Source organism: Lepidochelys olivacea (assembly GCF_965140295.1).
Source record: "Lepidochelys olivacea isolate rLepOli2 genome assembly, chromosome: 11".
NCBI lineage: Eukaryota > Metazoa > Chordata > Testudines > Cheloniidae > Lepidochelys > Lepidochelys olivacea.
The window spans coordinates 21,828,734-21,848,536 of NC_140421.1; the positions used below are offsets into that span (position 1 = coordinate 21,828,734).

At 40.7% G+C, this 19,803-nt stretch overlaps 1 protein-coding gene across 1 annotated transcript in view; it reads right to left on the reverse strand.

Annotated features, from left to right (window-relative positions):
* The window catches only part of LRP1B (LDL receptor related protein 1B), a gene marked incomplete at its 5' end in the record, with an annotated part of 885,246 nt that overhangs the window by 575,182 nt on the left and 290,261 nt on the right, over positions 1-19,803 (reverse strand). Inside the window, one exon of the mRNA XM_084642729.1 lies at positions 4,695-4,875. Coding sequence (XP_084498855.1) covers positions 4,695-4,875 — 181 coding nt within the window. The remainder of the gene's footprint in view (positions 1-4,694; positions 4,876-19,803) is intronic.

Here is a 19,803-nt window from a genome sequence, read left to right on the forward strand (position 1 = left end):
GCTGAGCACTCATAGCTGCAACTGAAGTCAATGTGCTTGAACATACAAAACGTTCTATTATGCTAAGTATTCTGAAAAATCAGGTTCTAGGTGTCTCAAATTGGGCACTCAAAATCAGTGGATGCTTTTGACCTTAATCTCTCTGTGCATCAGTTTCCAATCTGTAAAATGGGGATAATGCTATCCTCTCTTCGCACGGGTGTATAGTGAAAATAAATTGATTAATGATTGTGAAGCACTCAAATACAATAGTGATGAGTGCCACAGAAAAGTCCATGAGGAAATTAATAACTCTGTTTTCATAGCAGGGCTTGTATAATGTGAAGTAAGGTATTGGGCCACACAATGAACAATGAGAAGAAAACCTAATATTGAACCGCTGCTCAATAACTGAGCACTGTCCACTGAATGAGGCAGGGGTCTTATGGAAGAAATAGTATATCATTATGAACTTAAAGATGGTATCATAATGCATACGCACAAGGGGGTTGCACAGGCACCCTGAATTCTGGCATTTCCTAACTTTTGAGTGCTTGACTCTGCAACCTTAATTATGTTCTTTTAACATAATTTTATTTGTATATAATTACAGGGAACATTATGGTATCTGCAGTATCGCTGTTTGGTAGCCATTGGCAAATGTTAACTTTTTAATAAGCACTATTGAATATAAGTAAGAGAATTAATATACTGGCCATGCTTCTTTAGATTTACACAAAGCACATACCAGAAGTACTAAGACAGGAATCTCACAAATAGGGGTATTCTAGGAACTATGCCATGGTATTTGGATCTTAAATTCAGCAGAATTCCATTCTGACTATATTAGTAAAAATATTAATTACCTGTTTATGAATATTGTTTTAAGACTCAGTTAGGCTTTGTGCTGATACTGATCTCACAGCAGTTTTGTGTCTTTTAAATTCCACGAACTACAGTGGAGTTGCTTCTGATTTATAGTGATGGGAGATCAGAATCAAGTCTACGATTCTTACCTGTATTTTAAAGAGTAAAGCTCAAGAATTTTAGCTCTTAAATCACTACATTTCCAGCAGGGTTATGAAATGTTTCACTAACAATACTTCTGTTATCAAACCTATTTAGCATATTCTTAGATTACATCAAATGTATGAAATGATGCTCTGGTCTGCTAGGCAACCGTTTTATTCAACCCAGCTATATGGAATAAATATCACTGATCTATTTTATTTTACATCACAAATTGGTAAGAAATTAAATGAAAAATGTGCCAGGATAATTTGAATCGCTTTGAAAAATGACAGAAGTAAACATCTGTTTTCTTCAATCTTTTCTATCTCTTTCAGCTCATAATAGAAAAGGAAGGTTTTTATTGCTTTAATTTAATGCGAAGGACAAAACCAAATTCAATGCCCTGGGCTTATATACTGCATTATAAATCTGACTGGAACCATATTCAGTTTCACTACAGAATCAGTGAAACCTGTGCACCAGCTCTCTAGGACTGAAGCAAACAACTAGGTCAATATACTACTTACTCTACTGAAAGGCCCAATAAATCAATATAGTTTGCAAACATTTCTATGACTTGTTAAAAGGCAATTACTTTTTTTCTTTTAACTTTATGCTTTGGCTTTTTGTAGCTATTTCCCATCAGATGACAAAACATGCCCAAAGTGAATGACATGTATTAATATGTGTTTTAACACCAAATTATAGTTATTGCTTTGCAGTGCTTATCTTCTAGTCTAATATTCTGAAGATAATTAAAATGACATAATAAACCTTCTCCTTCAGGACAACTTTTATAAAGGAGTATAACCATGAAAGTGTGTTTTATTTTATTAGAAAAGAGCACTGTATGTTATCCCTTCTCAGACGATGCATCTTCATGCAATACCTTCCTGTACTGCATATTTAACTGATAGAAATCAGTGAGCTGGAAAATTTGACAAAATAATTTCAGGTACTGGAATGATTTGGGGTCTAATTTACATCACTACTATATGACTTAAACTAATTATAGCCTTCCTATAATAGTTTGCCTTCTTCCAAAGACAACCTCGGAAATGAAAAACTGATAATGTAAATAAATCCAAGTGTTAGGAATATAGCAATCAGCTCAGCCAAACTAGAATTATCTAGATGACTCACTCCAGTGATACTTCATAGAACAGCCTTGCCAACTGGGTCATGGATACACTGAATTAATGTTGCATCAACATAAGGTCATTTCTGTCATTTTGCCAACTTTGTATAATTTTGCCAGCAATTAAAATGATCTGTCTTGTGGATTTATTAAGCCAGTGTATCCAAGTACTTTTTTATAATGTACAATAAGATAACAAACTTGAGATTTGTGGGAGGGGAGAGGAAAGGTTGTGTTAAAATACAAATTTGGTTGATATATGGCGATTTCTTTTTCAAATGCACTGCATTTGCATGACACATCTAAATATCTACAGATGTTTTTTATTGAAGCCATTATAACAGTTCTTGTTTGTTTTTGTCATTGTTGTTTATCCCTAGTAACCAGTATGTCCCTTAGAATACAGGGTAGCACTAAGATGACATTTATTGCAAGTGGTATCTCTACTTCTTTGGTAAAAAATCTGAAGTTGTATAGGATTACTCCATTCTTAAAATAAATAAATAAAAAAAGCTTTAAAATGCATGAAAAAAACCTCTATATGGTCTCCCTCATTGTTAGATTTAAGTAATACTGAAGGGGCAAATTATCTTCTTGAGTAAATTTAAAAGGATCTCTTCCTGCTACAGTAACAGTAGAATAGTGATATATTTGCCCAATTTATATTAATTTTAACATATCCTAATTGTGACTGCTACAATCATGTTCCACATATGAAGCTGCTGAGGCCAAGAATTAGTAAGATTCAAAGAGGGATGGTTCATTTACACAAATAAGAACAGTCCCTGCATACAGAGAGTTTTAGAAGACAACCTTATGCTTCAGGGATTAAGCCAATCTGTAACTAATAGGAATTATCCCACATCTGCTCATTGTGGGATTCTTGCAACTTCCTTTGAGGCATCTGGTGCTGGCCACTGTTGGAGAAAGGATACTAGACTAGCTGGACCATGGGTCTGATCCAGTATGGCAATTCTGATATAGTGCCTATGTCCCTATATAGAGCAGTAAATATATAATATACAGTACAAAACCACCTGATTAACATGTATTGCACCATTTCATGGTAAGTGGCATGCCTTTCAGAAAAGGGGAAATTATGTTAAATGCCAATTTTCCCTCTTTTGTTCTTTCACTGTGGGCATTCTATGACAGTTAAGTATTATGAAGACTATTACCAAAAGTTATATCCGTCACAGATGAAAAAAAATGTCTCTGTGGATCAGTGTAATCCATTCATCAAATTCAGGGCCAAAGATCCTACATAAACTATTACAAACACACATCATATAGTGTTCCATTTGGATAAAGAGTTAGCTGGAAAATGTGTAAACATGTAGGTAGCTAGATATTGCCCTATTAGTTGCATGACTGAGGAGACTTAAGAGCATGCCATTCCTTTCAAATTCAATTGATAAGCTCACTGAATTGGATCTAGATCTGTCCTTTTCAGATAGTGGAATATGAATAATATAAGACTTTGTGGAAAGTGTTTTTACCCAATCCATGCTCAGTTTTACAAACAAGTGTGGATTAAAATATTTAAAACTGTATTTTGTTCTTGATTCATGTGTTCAGTTCCCACAGACAGCAATGGGATTTGTACCTGTAAGATTGGGAGCATGATATGGCCCTGTAGCTGTGGGTCACTCTCTCCTGCCCTGAAGGGCTTGCAATCAGCCCTGAGAGATGGCTGAGGCCGCGAGACGGCTGCTGATAGGGAAAGCAGCAAGCCTTGGCTGATTGAGGAAACAGTCACAGCTGCAGCCACGCCCCATTCAAGGCCCAGCTGGTCTTTATAAGAGGGTAATGGGCCAGGAGGACACAGTCTCTCTCTCTCTCTCTCTTCCCCCCCCCCTCCCAATGTTGAGAGAGAGGGGCCTGACTGCTGGGATCTAAGCAGGGTACGTAAATGGAGCAGGGCTGGGGAAAGGCCAGAATTATCTGTGGAGCTCCGGCCTGAAAAACCCGCAGGCTGCAGGCCTTGATGAAGGCCTAGGAAAAGGATACTCGGGTTGCAGAGGGCAGCCCAAGGGTAGGCAGAAGCAGCAGGTCCAGACCTTCCTTGCCGATGATGAGTGGCAATTATACTGCAGTCTGCCCCAGGGAGCAGGGGCTAGATGGTGACTGGCAGTAGCCAAAGACTGAGGTAAGGTGGGGATAGAGGGTGCAGGGTTCCCGGAAGGGAGACACAGGGGGCAGCACCCCGGCATGAAAGGGGCACCGGGGTCCGGGAGGGACTTGGGGCCCAGCGGCAGGTGGGACACTGGCCTGCAGGGGGCGCTCCGGAGGCTGAAAACACTAATTCCCTGGACGACCAGCAAGAGGCGCTGCAGGGGTGAGATCTGCCCCATCACAGGCCCTGTGCTTTTTGGAAGACAGCAGAGTACCAGTGAATCAAATGCTTAATGCATAGGTCTGCTAGCTTCTTTAATATGCATAATTTAGCCCAAATTTCTAAGAGCGGCTGTGTTTGTCAGAGAGGGGAATTTGACACAAAATGTATTCATATTGGAGACAAACTTAATAAAATAAAACTAGTAAAATAAATTAAATGACTTCATACCCATTGACAGGATCAACGACAATTCCTCTCGGATGAGACATATCTCCCTCTAACAAAGTTTTCCGACTTTGAGAGGCTTTCTCCAATCTGGCTACAGTTATTGTTTTCCTGTGGCCATCATTTGTCCAGTACAAATTATTTCCAATCCAGTCCACTGCTATGCCTTCAACATTATCAAGATCTGTTAAAAAAAAAAAGTTTGAATTACTGTTATATGTTAGTATTCTGATGTTTCTTTTCAGCTAATCACTGATGGATAAAAGGCAGTATAAATAAAGTCTGAAATTATTTTGCTCATTTGGGGCTAGATTAAGTCTTTGCTCCTCAGTAAGGAGTGAAGAGTAGCTGACTTGCCCCAGGAGCGTCCCTGAAGATGACACATGAAAGCTTATGCTGAAATAAATGTTTGTCTCTAAGGTGCCACAAAAAGAAAAGGAGTACTTGTGGCACCTTAGAGACTAACCAATTTATTTGAGCATAAGCTTTCGTGAGCTACAGCTCACTTCATCGGATGCATACTGTGGAAACTGCAGAAGACATTATATACACAGAGACCATGAAACAATACCTCCTCCCACCCCACTCTCCTGCTGGTAATAGCTTATCTAAAGTGATCACTCTCCTTACAATGTGTATGATAATCAAGTTGGGCCATTTCCAGCACAAATCCAGGTTTTCTCACCCTGCGGCCCCCCACACACAAACTCACTCTCCTGCAGTAATAGCCCATCCAAAGTGACCACTCTCCCTACAATGTGCATGATAATCAAGGTGGGCCATTTCCAGCATAAATCCAAGTTTAACCAGAATGTCTGGGGGAGGGGGTAGGAAAAAACAAGGGGAAATAGGCTACCCTGCATAATGACTTAGCCACTCCCAGTCTCTATTTAAGCCTAAATTAATTGTATCCAATTTGCAAATGAATTCCAATTCAGCAGTTTCTTGCTGGAGTCTGGATTTGAAGTTTTTTTGTTTTAAGATAGTGACCTTCATGTCTGTAATTGCGTAACCAGAGAGATTGAAGTGTTCTCCGACTGGTTTATGAATATTATAATTCTTGACATCTGATTTGTGTCCATTTATTCTTTTACGTAGAGACTGTCCAGTTTGACCAATGTACATGGCAGAGGGGCATTGCTGGCACATGATGGCATATATCACATTGGTGGATGTGCAGGTGAACGAGCCTCTGACAGTGTGACTGATGTTATTAGGCCCTGTGATGGTGTCCCCTGAATAGATATGTGGGCACAGTTAGCAACGGGCTTTGTTGCAAGGATAGGTTCCTGGGTTAGTGGTTCTGTTGTGTGGTATGTGGTTGTTGGTGAGTATTTGCTTCAGGTTGGGGGGCTGTCTGTAGGCAAGGACTGGCCTGTCTCCCAAGATTTGTGAGAGTGTTGGGTCATCCTTCAGGATAGGTTGTAGATCCTTAATAATGCGTTGGAGGGGTTTTAGTTGGGCGCTGAAGGTGACGGCTAGTGGCGTTCTGTTATTTTCTTTGTTAGGCCTGTCCTGTAGTAGGTGACTTCTGGGAACTCTTCTGGCTCTATCAATCTGTTTCTTCACTTCCGCAGGTGGGTATTGTAGTTGTAAGAATGCTTGATAGAGATCTTGTAGGTGTTTGTCTCTGTCTGAGGGGTTGGAGCAAATGCGGTTGTATCGCAGAGCATGGCTGTAGATGATGGATCGTGTGGTGTGGTCAGGGTGAAAGCTGGAGGCATGTAGGGAGGAATAGGTTTCCGGTATAGGGTGGTGTTTATGTGACCATTGTTTATTAGCACTGTAGTGTCCAGGAAGTGGATCTCTTGTGTGGACTGGACCAGGCTGAGGTTGATGGTGGGATGGAAATTGTTGAAATCATGGTGGAATTCCTCAAGGGCTTCTTTTCCATGGGTCCAGATGATGAAGATGTCATCAATATAGCGCAAGTAGAGTAGGGGCGTTAGGGGACGAGAGCTGAGGAAGCGTTGTTCTAATTCAGCCATAAAAATGTTGGCATACTGTGGGGCTATGCGGGTACCCATAGCAGTGCCGCTGATCTGAAGGTATACATTGTCCCCAAATGTAAAATAGTTATGGGTAGGGACAAAGTCACAAAGTTCAGCCACCAGGTTAGCCGTGACATTATCGGGGATAGTGTTCTTGACGGCTTGTAGTCCATCTTTGTGTGGAATGTTGGTGTAGAGGGCTTCTACATCCATAGTGGCCAGGACGGTGTTATCAGGAAGATCACTAATGGATTGTAGTTCCCTCAGGAAGTCAGTGGTGTCTCGAAGGTAGCTGGGAGTGCTGGTAGCATAGGGCCTGAGGAGGGAGTCTACATAGCCAGACAATCCTGCTGTCAGGGTGCCAATGCCTGAGATGATGGGGCGCCCAGCATTTCCAGGTTTATGGATCTTGGGTAGTAGATAGAATATCCCAGGTCGGGGTTCCAGGGGTGTGTCCGTGCGGATTTGATCTTGTGCTTTTTCAGGAAGTTTCTTGAGCAAATGCTGTAGTTGCTTTTGGTAACTCTCAGTGGGATCATAGGGTAATGGCTTGTAGAAAGTGGTGTTGGAGAGCTGCCGAGCAGCCTCTTGTTCATATTCCGATCTATTCATGATGACAACAGCACCTCCTTTGTCAGCCTTTTTGATTATGATGTCAGAGTTGTTTCTGAGGCTGTGGATGGCATTGTGTTCTGCACGGCTGAGGTTATGGGGCAAGTGATGCTGCTTTTCCACAATTTCAGCCTGTGCACTTCGGTGGAAGCACTCTATGTAGAAGTCCAGTCTGCTGTTTCAACCTTCAGGAGGAGTCCACCTAGAATCCTTCTTTTTGTAATTTGGTAGGGAGGCCTCTGTGGATTAGTATGTTGTTCAGAGGTATTTTGGAAATATTCCTTGAGTCGGAGACGTCGAAAATAGAATTCTAGGTCACCACAGAACTGTATCATGTTCGTGGGGGTGGAGGGGCAGAAGGAGAGGCCCCGAGATAGGACAGCTTCTTCTGCTGGGCTGAGAGTATAGTTGGATAGGTTAACAATATTGCTGGGTGGGTTGAGGGAACCATTGCTGTGGCAGGAGAGTGAGTTTGTGTGTGTGTGTTTTGGGGGGGGGGTGGGGGGTGAGAAAACCTGGATTTGTGCTGGAAATGGCCCACCTTGATTTTCATATACATTGTAAGGAGAGTGGTCACTTTGGATAAGCTATTACCAGCAGGAGAGTGAGTTTGTGTGGGGGGGGGGCCGCAGGGTGAGAAAACCTGGATTTGTGCTGGAAATGGCCCAACTTGATTATCATACACATTGTAAGGAGAGTGATCACTTTAGATAAGCTATTACCAGCAGGAGAGTGGGGTGGGAGGAGGTATTGTTTCATGGTCTCTGTGTATATAATGTCTTCTGCAGTTTCCACAGTATGCATCCGATGAAGTGAGCTGTAGCTCACGAAAGCTTATGCTCAAATAAATTGGTTAGTCTCTAAGGTGCCACAAGTACTCCTTTTCTTTTTGCGAATACAGACTAACACGGCTGCTACTCTGAAACGTGACCCATATATATGTCTTGGAAAATGAACTAATACATTCATACTGAGACTGAAGCTATGGAGCGGGAAGTGGCTCTTTGATGCGCTTCCTGTGGCTCTTTGCAGCGCATAATATTAAAACACAGTGATTGAATTATTAACCAACCTGTTATTAAACAATCAGGATGCTAGCCAATTGTAGAATAGTTGTTTAGTCATTTTTCTTTAAGAATAATATATATAAAATAGTAAATGAAATAATGAATTCACATTACTGTCACTCTTTGGAGCAATATTGGTCACTAATTTGGCTCCTGAACCACTGAGATCTGAGTATCAGTGCACTAGTATGTCTCCTCTCACTGTTGAAAACAGTTGTCCCTAAGAGTGCATTATGTACAATGTCCAGGACTTTCAGTTTCTACTGGCTTTCAATGGAATTTATAAGTTCCATAATCGGAAAGTATCTGGACTGTCGCTTCCTCTTGTGGCCTCTTCGCTTCTGAAGCTTCTGAAAGCACAACATCAAAATAACGAAGAACCCTGGAGTCTAAGGAACTACACACCTTCATTTTTACCTTGTAAATTAAAAATCCCAAATCTTGATGTGTTTTTACCTATTTAACACCAGGTTAAATCACCATTTAATTACATGCATTTAACTAAATTCAGCATTGAGTGATATTGTATTAATATTACTTCAATAAAGTTGAATTCATTATTTTTAATTGTCAGTTGAATACATCATATATTAACAGATATTCTAGTAAAACATTTTTTCTAATTTAGCATGACCCAGTTATAAAAATCTTACTTATCCATCATCTTGAGCGAGAAACATATCATACTTTTATTTTCCATTATGATACCCAGTTTTTGTGAAGAGACACTCAGTAGTTCTGTGCCCATTTCTGTGATGATTCTGCCAGGCTGCAGCATACCATAACAACATAACATCCCAAAACAATTCACAAACTATATACTGCCAATACCACTGTATTTCAGCAGCCTCTCTGTGGGAACAGAAGTATTGTGGATAGCAGCCAGTAGGCATGCAGAATGTTGTACAACAGTGTGGCATAGGAAATTTTGTACAGCAACATATTTCTGCAAAATATATCATGTGTTTTAAAGATATTATGATGGCATGAATAAACCCACAATGGAGAGTTAAGAGTGTGGGACAACTCTGGGATCAGGAAGCCCTGACAGGCCTCCTGGGCATGCTTCAGTTGAAGGAGGGACTTAAAAGAGAGTCTCTCCAGCACAGCAGGGGGCTGGTGGCAAGAGGCAGCCCTGCACTCGCTTCTGCAGAGGTATTATGCCAGGAAGGCATTCCCAGGAGCAGATCTGCTGCACAGAGTTGAGACACCCTAACCTGCTGAAACCCATGGAAAAGTGCCAGCCTTGACATGGGAGGGGAAAAGCAGTAGGAAGAGGCCCTTGGAGAGCATTAGCCAGACCACACATAATTCCTGCATTAAAGTGCTCAAAGGGGCCCCTTGCATTGTATCATGGTGGAGTTGGAAGGCCCAGGTTTTCCCTACTTCATAACTGCGAGGCAGGGCTGCTGCCACAGACTGCAACCACTAGGACGTGCTGTTGCCATACACTATAACGGTCAGGCAGTGCTGTCACCACAAACTGTAATTTTTATAAAAAAAATTTTTGGAGAAATGTACAGTTTAATTTCTTCCACACAATGTGAGCAAATTACACATTATTAGGCAGGGAGGCTTGCCTCTGCACGGAGATCCATGCAAAGCTTCCATTTTTTAAATTTTGCTTGGAAAATCCACATACTAAACTGCATGGAATTTCAATTTATCTACCTTGAATATAAAGAGCTGTGCAAATTTTGAATATGTTTCAACCTGTTCTTCCAGAAGGAGAAAAGGCCATATCCTCGGCCTTGTTTCATCTATTTTGCACTATTCCACTGGTGCAGAGCAGCTGTAATATGGCACAACCAACCCTTTGAAGATTTTTCCTATGTAGAGCAGCATCAATCCATAGCAGCTCCTATGCCACACTCTCCTGACTCCTGTTTAAGAAATATGGTCTGGGCACTTATAACCAATTTAAATTAGAGCAGCCTTGATGCTGTTCTAATGTATGTCATGGACCACTCAGCAATCAGATGGCCCCAGGGTCCAGAGAACGTAAGATGGCTTAAAGCCACCTTTGCAACCCACTTCCACCTCTTATGCTAAGTACATCAATGGCCTTAAATATTGTTTCAGTACAGGTTTTGGATGCAAGAGGAATGCAGAAGAAGGCCCTAACAGGCCAATTTCATTATTTAATCAATTTTCTTTATTAACTTTTTCATAAGGGAAACGATGGGCCTTTTACTTCAATTCATTTACTTCAACAGATATAAATTCTGATACATTATGGCCATATCCATAGTACCATTATCATTTTTCACTGTATGCTGTGATAAACATGTAATTTTGGTATCTACATACAGTGCAATATTTTTATTTTGAAGTTTCTAAAATGAGTTCTTCACACTATCTCAGGGTACAAATTTAATAAACAAAGGTAAACAAACATTGAATATATTTAATGTGTTGACAAATATCAATTGTGATAGGGTACACAAATCCAACATGGGCTGGAAAGCGTTAAATTGCAGCATGCACAACCAGCCCTGCTTCTAGACTTTTAGTGGGCATCAGGCCTATAGGAAGGGATGGAAAAAGGGAAGAGCTCATTCAGTTGCAGCTGGCTAGGAAGGGGAGCATTCAAACTGTTTTTGCTCATCTGGAGTCAGAAATGGAGTAGGACTGTGGCTGTTGTCTGACTATGCCAAAAGAATGACAAGAGACATTAGATATGGGTTTAATCAGGTCGCAACTTTCATAGAATCATAGAATATCAGGGCTGGAAGGGACCTCGGGAGGACATCTAGTCCAGCCCCCTGCTCAAAGAAGGACCAATCCTCAACTAAATCATCTAAGCCAAGGCTTTGTCAAGCCTGACCTTAAAAATATCTAAGAAAGAGATTCCACCACCTCCCTAGGTAATGCATTCCAGTGTTTCATCACCCTCCTAGTGAAAAAGCTTTTCCTAACATCCAACCTAAACCTCTCCCACTGCAACTTGAGACCATTACTCCTTGTTCTGTCATCTGCTACCACTGAGAACAGTCTAGATCCATCCTCCTTGGAAGCCCCGTTCACATAGTTGAAAGCAGCTATCAAATCCCCCTCATTCTTCTCTTCTGCAGACTAAACAATCCCAGTTCCCTCAGCCTCTCCTCATAAGTCATGTGCTCCAGTCCCCTAATCATTTTTGTTGCCCTCCGCTGGACTCTTTCCAATTTTTCCACATCCTTCTTGTAGTGTGGGGCCCAAAACTGGACACACTACTCCAGATGAGGCCTCACCAGTGCTGAACAGAGGGGAACGATCACGTCCCTCGATCTGCTTGCAATGCCCCTACTTATACATCCCAAAATGCCATTGGCCTTCTTGGCAACAAGGGCACACTGTTGACTCATAACCAGCTTCTCGTCCACTGTAACCCCTAGGTCCTTTTCTGCAGAACTGCTGCCTAACCATTGGGCCCCTAGTCTGTAGCAATGCATGGGATTCTTTGGTCCTAAGTGCAGGACTCTACACTTGTCCTTGTTGAACCTCAGATTTCTTTTGGCCCAATCCTCTAATTTGTCTAGGTCCCTCTGTATCCTACCCCTACCCTCCAGCGTATCTACCTCTCCTGCCAGTTTAGTGTCATCTGCAAACTTGCTGAGGGTGCAGTCCACGCCATCCTCCAGATCATTAATGAAGATATTGAACAAAACCGGCCCCAAGACTGACCCTGGGGGCACTCCACTTGATACAGGCTGCCAACTAGACATGGAGCCATTGATCACTACCCATTGAGCCCGACAATCTAGCCAGCTTTCTATCCACCTTATAGTCCATTCATCTAGCTCATACTTGAACTTGCTGGCAAGAATACTGTGGGATACTGTATCAAAAGCTTTGCTAAAGTCAAGGAAAAACACATCCACTGCTTTCCCCTCATCCACAGAGCCAGTTATCTCATTACAGAAGACAATTAGGTTCGTCAGGCATGACTTGCCCTTGGTGAATCCATGCTGACTGTTCTGATCACTTTCCTCTCCTCTAAGTGCTTCAGAATTGATTCCTGGAGGACCTGCTCCATGATTTTTCCAGGGACTGAGGTGAGGCTGACTGGTCTGTAGTTCCTTCTTCCCTTTTTTAAAGATGGGCACTACATTAGCCTTTTTCCAGTCTTCCGGGACCTCCCCCGATCGGCATGAATTTTCAAAGATAAGGGTGAATGGCTCTGCAATCACATCTGCCAACATCTTTAGTACCCTTGGATGCAGTGCATCTGGTCCCACGGTCTTGTGCTCATCCAGTAGTCCAAAACCACTTCTTTCTCCACAGAGGGCTGGTCACCTCCTCCCCATGCTGTGCTGTTCAGTGCAGCAGTCTGGGGGATGACCTTGTTCGTGAAGACGGAGGCAAAAAAAAGCAATGAGTACATACTGTTTCCACATCCTCTGTCACTAGGTTGCTTCCCTCATTCAGTAAGGTGCCCACGCTTTCCTTGGCTTTCTTCTTGTTGCTAACATACCTGAAGAAACCCTTCTTGTTACTCTTAACATCCCTTGCTAGCTGAAACTCCAAGTGTGATTTGGCCTTCCTGATTTCACTCCTGCATGCCTGAGCAATATTTTTATACTCCTCCCTGGTCATTTGTCCAGTCTTCCACTTCTTATAAGCTTCTTTTTTGTGTTTAACATCAGCAAGGATTTCACTGTTAAACCAAGCTGGTCACCTGCCATATTTACTATTCTTTCTACACATCGGGATGGTTTGTTCCTGCAACCTCAATAAGGATTCTTTAAAATACAGCCAGCTCTCCTGGACTCCTTTCCCTATCATGTTATTCTCCCAGGGGATCCTGCACATCAGTTCCCTGATGGGAATAACTTTATTATTACATAGATGTAATAATATAATAATGTAAAAATAAATTTATTATTAGATAGATGTCTGGGACTAACCCGGCAGATAAAAATGTGCAGTAATCGCCCCACTGTATTTTCCACTGAATGCATCCGATGAAGTGAGCTGTAGCTCACGAAAGCTTATGCTCAAATAAATTTGTTAGTCTCTAAGGTGCCACAAGTACTCCTTTTCTTTTGACCTAAGAACCTTACTCATATCTATATGTATAACAATCTTTTAACCACAATACTCTTTCTTTTTTAATAAATCTTAGTTTAGTTAATAAGAATTGGCTGTAAGCATGTATTTGGGTAAGATCTGAAATAGTCATTGTCCTGGTGCGTAATGTATCCCATCTCTTGGGATTGGTAGAACTTTATATATGATTAACAAGATTTTCAGTCATCCTAATCATATTTGACTTAGCTGTCTGGGTGGGAGCCCAAGGCTGGAGCTTTGAGGGAACTGTGGTTTTGGTTTTTGGGTAACCAGTAAGGTGTTGTAGAAGCTATTTTGTTGCTGGCTTGGTGAATCTAATTATTAGAATAACCACCAATTTCAGGGATTGTCTGTCCCATTCTTTGCAGTTTGCTGATTGAGCATTCTCAGTGTGGCCCCTCCAGGCAACAATGGTCACATAGTCCTTCAGCTTTTTTTTTCAGGACTCGCTCTTTACATAGCACACTTTCTCACACAAAACCCACTTCTGTTGATCATTGCTGTGGTAAACCACATTACATTTCTCATTCCCCAAAAGAGTGGTAAATTCCAGGACCAGACACAGACCTTAGGTCTCTTTCTGTGTCACAAAAATATGTGCATATCCTAACTCCGGAGCAGGGTAGAAAACCTTTCTGTTTGCAGAAATCCAGTACATGATACACTGAATGACATCAACAACGGCCTAAGGTAAAGTGCTACAGTTTTACCCCGTAGATGAAATATCAATTCCGCTGGGCTGCCACACACTTCAAATGCAATAATAGCATCTGTAAAAGGAGTCATTACTATCTCAATGAACTTGTAATATGATAAATTGTTTAACAACCTTTCTCTATGAGTTTGTAATATCTCTGGATTCATTATCATGTTAATAGAATTATCAAGGTTTCAAAATCCTTGCAATCTAAATATTTTCTTTTCCTGTTTGTTTTTGTCTTCTCATTTTTGTAATGATTTCCTTTAAATAAAAATGTAGCAAATTCAATTTTAAAATATGTTAAAACTTATTAAGAGTATGACATAGATTTATATAAAGCACGGAAATTAAGTCGTACCAAATGTTCATGCCATCCCTAAGTTGCCCTACTGAGAACAGATTTTTCAGCAATCATACTTTCACTTTTCATAATAGAAAACAAAAGACTGGAACTGGAGCTGGAACTGGTGACTAAAGAAAATCACAGCAAGACATCAGATTGATGATTTTTTTAAACTGTTAAACCTATAAATGTCCTCCACATCATTGTCCAGGCACAGCAGCTGTGAGCAAGGAGCATGGATTAATGAAGGTATGAGAGCACAGTTATTTTAATGTCAAAAGATCAATCAACATAAGGAAGGCTACTGCCAGTATCACTGAAGCTTATGTAAAAGACAATACAATCGATTTAGAGTAAGTCAGGATTCAGAAATTCATGGGTTTTGCATTGTTTTAATGGCAACCCTCCCCTGTAATTAAAAAGCAGTATGATCTTTTAAATCTGTATTCTCTAAACTACTGTCATGGTTTATATTAAAATAAATAAATAAAAGTATAACCCTTCTCGTCTTTCAAGATGCTGCTCTTGGGTCTGTCCTGTCTCTCCTGTTCGTTTTACTTTCTTTATACAGTCCTGCGAGATACAGACCACCACCTGCAATGACCTGAACTTCAATGGGAGTCAACTAAATGTTTTTTTGATCACAAAAAGCAAATTAGTTGAAACTGAAACTTTTTGCAGAAATGTATCAGTTGCAACAGAACTTTTGTCTCGATGGTTTCTGTGGTCAAAACGAGAAAGTGATCCACCCCAGAATAGCAAATAGTTAAGGACCTCCACTTGGGTGTTTTATTATGCTTAAAATTTCCTGGGAATTCATCTGTATTTATTACAAAAATTAAAAATGGGTGAAAATCAGTGGAGAAAATTAACACAGCTTTGTGGGCAGGAAAAACAACAACAAAGACGGAAAAGTAAGAGTATTGAAAGTAAATGCAGTTTAACGCTGTGGTTAATATTTTACTTTTAGCTTTATTTTTTAAAATTTTACTATGAAGAGGAAAACTTTACTATGAAGAGGAAACTTTACTATGAAGCCACGCTGAAGGACTGGGGTCAAAATGGGGCTCTAGCCATCAGAGGCGGCAGATGGGTGCTCTCTCTCTCCTCAACTGCACAGCTGCAGCAGCTACAAACTCACAGTTACCTTCCTCTGAACAGGTGCACTGTGCCATCTGGTGGGAACTGTGCAAGGGACAGCCAGGTTTTGGGAGTTCTGACACTTGCAAAATTCATGTTAAAAAAAATCAGTAGACCCCAAACTTCAAGTTTTTCAAAACCCAAGAATTTTTCAGCTAAATTCAGTAAATTCCAAAAATGAAAAAATACATGTTTAAATCACAGAAAACTGGATGCAAACAGGTTGCTATGGAGACTGCTAGAAATAGGTCACATTTATAGGGATGGTATGTATTAGATGGATGGGGCGGAAGGTTTTAAAATACGCAAGTTTTCCGAAATACGTTGAACAAGCTCTGCTTCTACCACTAATAAACTAGAGAACTGGTGTATTTTGATCTTTAATCGTGTTTGATATGTATTCAATGTAATGTTCTGTCAAACTCTGAATGCAAGATGGCAGGCCACTTTCTCAAATGGCGAAAGAGCCTACAAGCAAGAGTAATTATGTCAGTCTCCTCACACTACTTGGACAGTGTTTTGGGGCCACTGGATCTGTGTAATTCCAGTTTCAGTAGCCCCTCTCCTGCCTTGGTCCAGTGCACTTCCATCACTTTCCACACTAAGCTTCGTCGACAAAGTAACCTAGTGTACTCCTACTCTACCCTCTTTAGGAAAATGCTGCAAAGACCTTCCATAGGCCCACCTATGCCAGAGTAAACTGTGTGCTATATTAATAAGAACTAAAAATCTAAAATAAGCATGAGATGACAAACTAGGATACAAGAGTTCAAAAATGGTCTAAATTGTCAACAATGGGCAAAGAATTACTTGCTCGCCACACTTGCTGAAATTACTTTAGTCTGCTAAATCAAACTCAATAAGTATCCAATTCTAACTATTTCACAGAATGTAATAAATCCTGTGACATCCATGCTATTGTGGCTTGTGCTGCAGTCCCTCAAAGTATGTACAAAATTGCAAATGTATGTTTTGGAATTTCCAAGCACAAATTAACAATATTCAGCATACCCAAAAAGATTAAAAATGGGGGGAGGGGGGAGGGGAAATGCTACTATAAGATCTAATACATTCACTGTTTTAATTTCTTTCTGCTAAATTATCATTTAAAATTCATATTTAAAAGAAAGACCCAAGAACATTAAAATATATTCCTTATTCTTTCCTTTAGCTTCAAGTCAGATTATGACCAAGATGAAATCCTGGCCCCAATGAAATCAATAGCAAAATTTCCTTTGACTTCACTGGGGCCAGGATTTCACCCTAGATCTCTAATAGTTTCACAACTTCAATGAAAAAAGCATGAAGTATTGGAGTCAACTCACTACTGTGTGTAATCAGTTGTACTCTGATTTAAAGTTAAATAAAGGAATAAGGAATGCAATTTTGATCACTTACTTACTTCATAAGTAAAAGTTATCCTGAAGCAATTTTATCAGTGTTTAGCATTCTGGACATTCTACGGGATGTTGGTGATTAACAATATCACCAAGGAGGGGGACATCACATCCAAGTACAGTAGTGTACTTCTATTGACTTCAATGGAACTGTGCTGAATTACTGACTGGCTTACTGACAACGTTCTAGCTGAAGAACTGGCCCTACATATAGGAAACGAAGACAATCATTTTTATTTTTACATGTCCCTTTACACAGATACATCCCAAAGTACTTTACAAACTATGTTGGCTGTTCAAACTACATACAGAAGTTCGGACTTCGCCCAGCCTTGCCCACATGCATAAGGAATGGCCAGGGTGGAATGAGCCTTTTCCCCACTCTCCTGCGACCTTTTGTCCTTGTACTCCCCAGCATGCAAGCATTATGTGGGTGCTCCCTGTTCATGGGAGCTCTAACTGAACAATCCTTAAATTCCTTGAATGTTTCTGATCTTTGTTCCAGTGCTCAACCAGCTCTCATTTTGAAAACCTGAAACCGGGTTTATAATGCACATTTGGAACCCTAATTATAGCTACCATTTCTGGTGCTGATGAGGGTATCACCTCTACTGTCTCTTTTAGGAGGAAACTTGCTGGGTGCTGTCAACTAGTTACCTACACTACACAACTGTTTAGTACAAGAAGCTAAAAATGAGGATTCACAACTGAAACCACAAGGGGAGTCAAGATACCACACTGCAATGTACTTAGCACTCAATTCTCACTCAGCAGCTAGTAGGATCAGGTTCCTGTGTGGGCAGACTGAAATGACTTGAATTGGAATATTGCTAGGGCTAACACACCTACTCTTGCAAGAAGTGTCATGCACAAGTAATGTGGACTTGTGATCAGAGAAATGGCAACTACAGCAGCATACATATTAATTTTTTAAATGATAAAAATACCATGACAAGTGCTCTTCAAATATGCTTAGTATTATGAAACTATCTGGAGCTCTGACTAAGTTAGCGTATGTCTACACTTCAGCCTGGAGCACGCTTTATAGCTCAGATAGGAAGACGTGCTAGCTTTGCTCAAGTTAGCATACTAAAAATAGCATTGTAGCCCAGGTGGTAGCAGTCTGTATATGTACCCGGGTGTCTGTGGGGGTTTGTACTCAGGAAGCTAGTCACAGCTGCCACTTATATTAACTCCAGCTACATACACTAGGCTTTTTACTGTGCTAGTCTGAGCGGAGCTAGCATGCGTATGTCTACCCAAGCTGGGAAGCATGCATAAAACAAAAGACAAATTCCATGGTGTAGCACATGAGAACTTGGGACACATCATTCTCAGTGGAAGGGATCCAGCTACAGAATAAACTTACGGAGTATATTAGGCAAATCCCATCAAACTATCTTTAGGAAACACTGCAAAATGTTCCTCTTTGGAAAAATATTTCCATCATAACAAGAATGGCAACAGAAGAAGAAGAGCTCTGTGTGGCTCAAAAGCTTGTCTCTTTCACCAACAGAAGTTAGTCCAATAAAAAAATATTACCTCATTCACCTTGTGCAACTTACAACATTGATCTACCCAAACACTCGCCAAAAACAAACAAACAAACAAACAGGGTTTTGTAACAAACAAATCTACCAACCACCATCAGAATTAAACATATGAAAACAACGTTTATTTGTATCCCCAAAAGCACAATATAAAACCTAAGATCATATACACACAGACACCATAAAAAGCTTTAATTAATTACTGATATATCAAACCAGCATATTTTGCTTATATCAGCCCTATAAAGTGAGACCTTTAAAACACTTTTTACATAGAAAATGTCCTTTGTCATGCCTCTTAAGCAGACCAAAGATGCCTTAAAGCTGTTGGAGAAACCCACTGGTGAATTCCCCGTGCAGGGATACTTTATATAAAGCTGGTGTGGGTGGCTTTGTCACTTCAGGCACATTTGTAAGGGGAAAATTACATTCCCCATTGTAAGGGGAAAATGGAGGTATGTTGGGGGTGTTCAAGGGCAGGGCATGGAGAAGGAGAGGATGCATACAGAGCAGAGCTACACATGACCCATTATTAGCATAAGATTCCAGTAGCATAAATTAGGTTTACCCTTGCATAGCCCTAATGTGCTAGAGCCATGTGACCCTGTTAGGGAGCCGCAACTGGCTACCAGCAGCCTTCTTGCTTTTCTGTTCAGTCTGTGCAGCTCAAATACAGTGGAGAATCAAGTCCAGAGTGCTTTTTATTACAGCCAGGATTTGAATGAAGCCCTACCAGTGAAGGCTGCTGAATCATCCCACTGGAATTCTGGCCATATCACCTCACCAGCCAACAGTCCCATTTTGCAGTCTTTGTTCAGGCCTCTGCCAAAAGGGAAATTGTGGTGTTCTTCTTAGCAAACCTTTTTCCACTCACGGGCATCCACCAGTTTTGGACACTTTGGGCTTGATCTAGCCCAATTTATTGACTTTTTTCCACTGGCATTACTTTATTTATAATTAACTGCAAACTATCTGGTATCGGGAGGATCTATTATGATCTACAACATCTCAAGTCTGATTTTCACAGGTGCTGAGAAAACATGGAAGACAATGAGAGCTGCAGGTGCTCAGCATCTGTGAGTTTTCCCTCAAGAAACAAAAATGCAAATGCAGAGCTGTAAAACAGGAAAGGAAGGGAAAAAGAAATTATCTAAACTTCTCCAATCTTTAAAAAGGTTTAGTTTGGCTTCAGGTTCAGTTAGAGGTTTGGGTGAGGCTCTTCATCGATTTGCATTCTATATGGATCAGTTCACCCTCTCA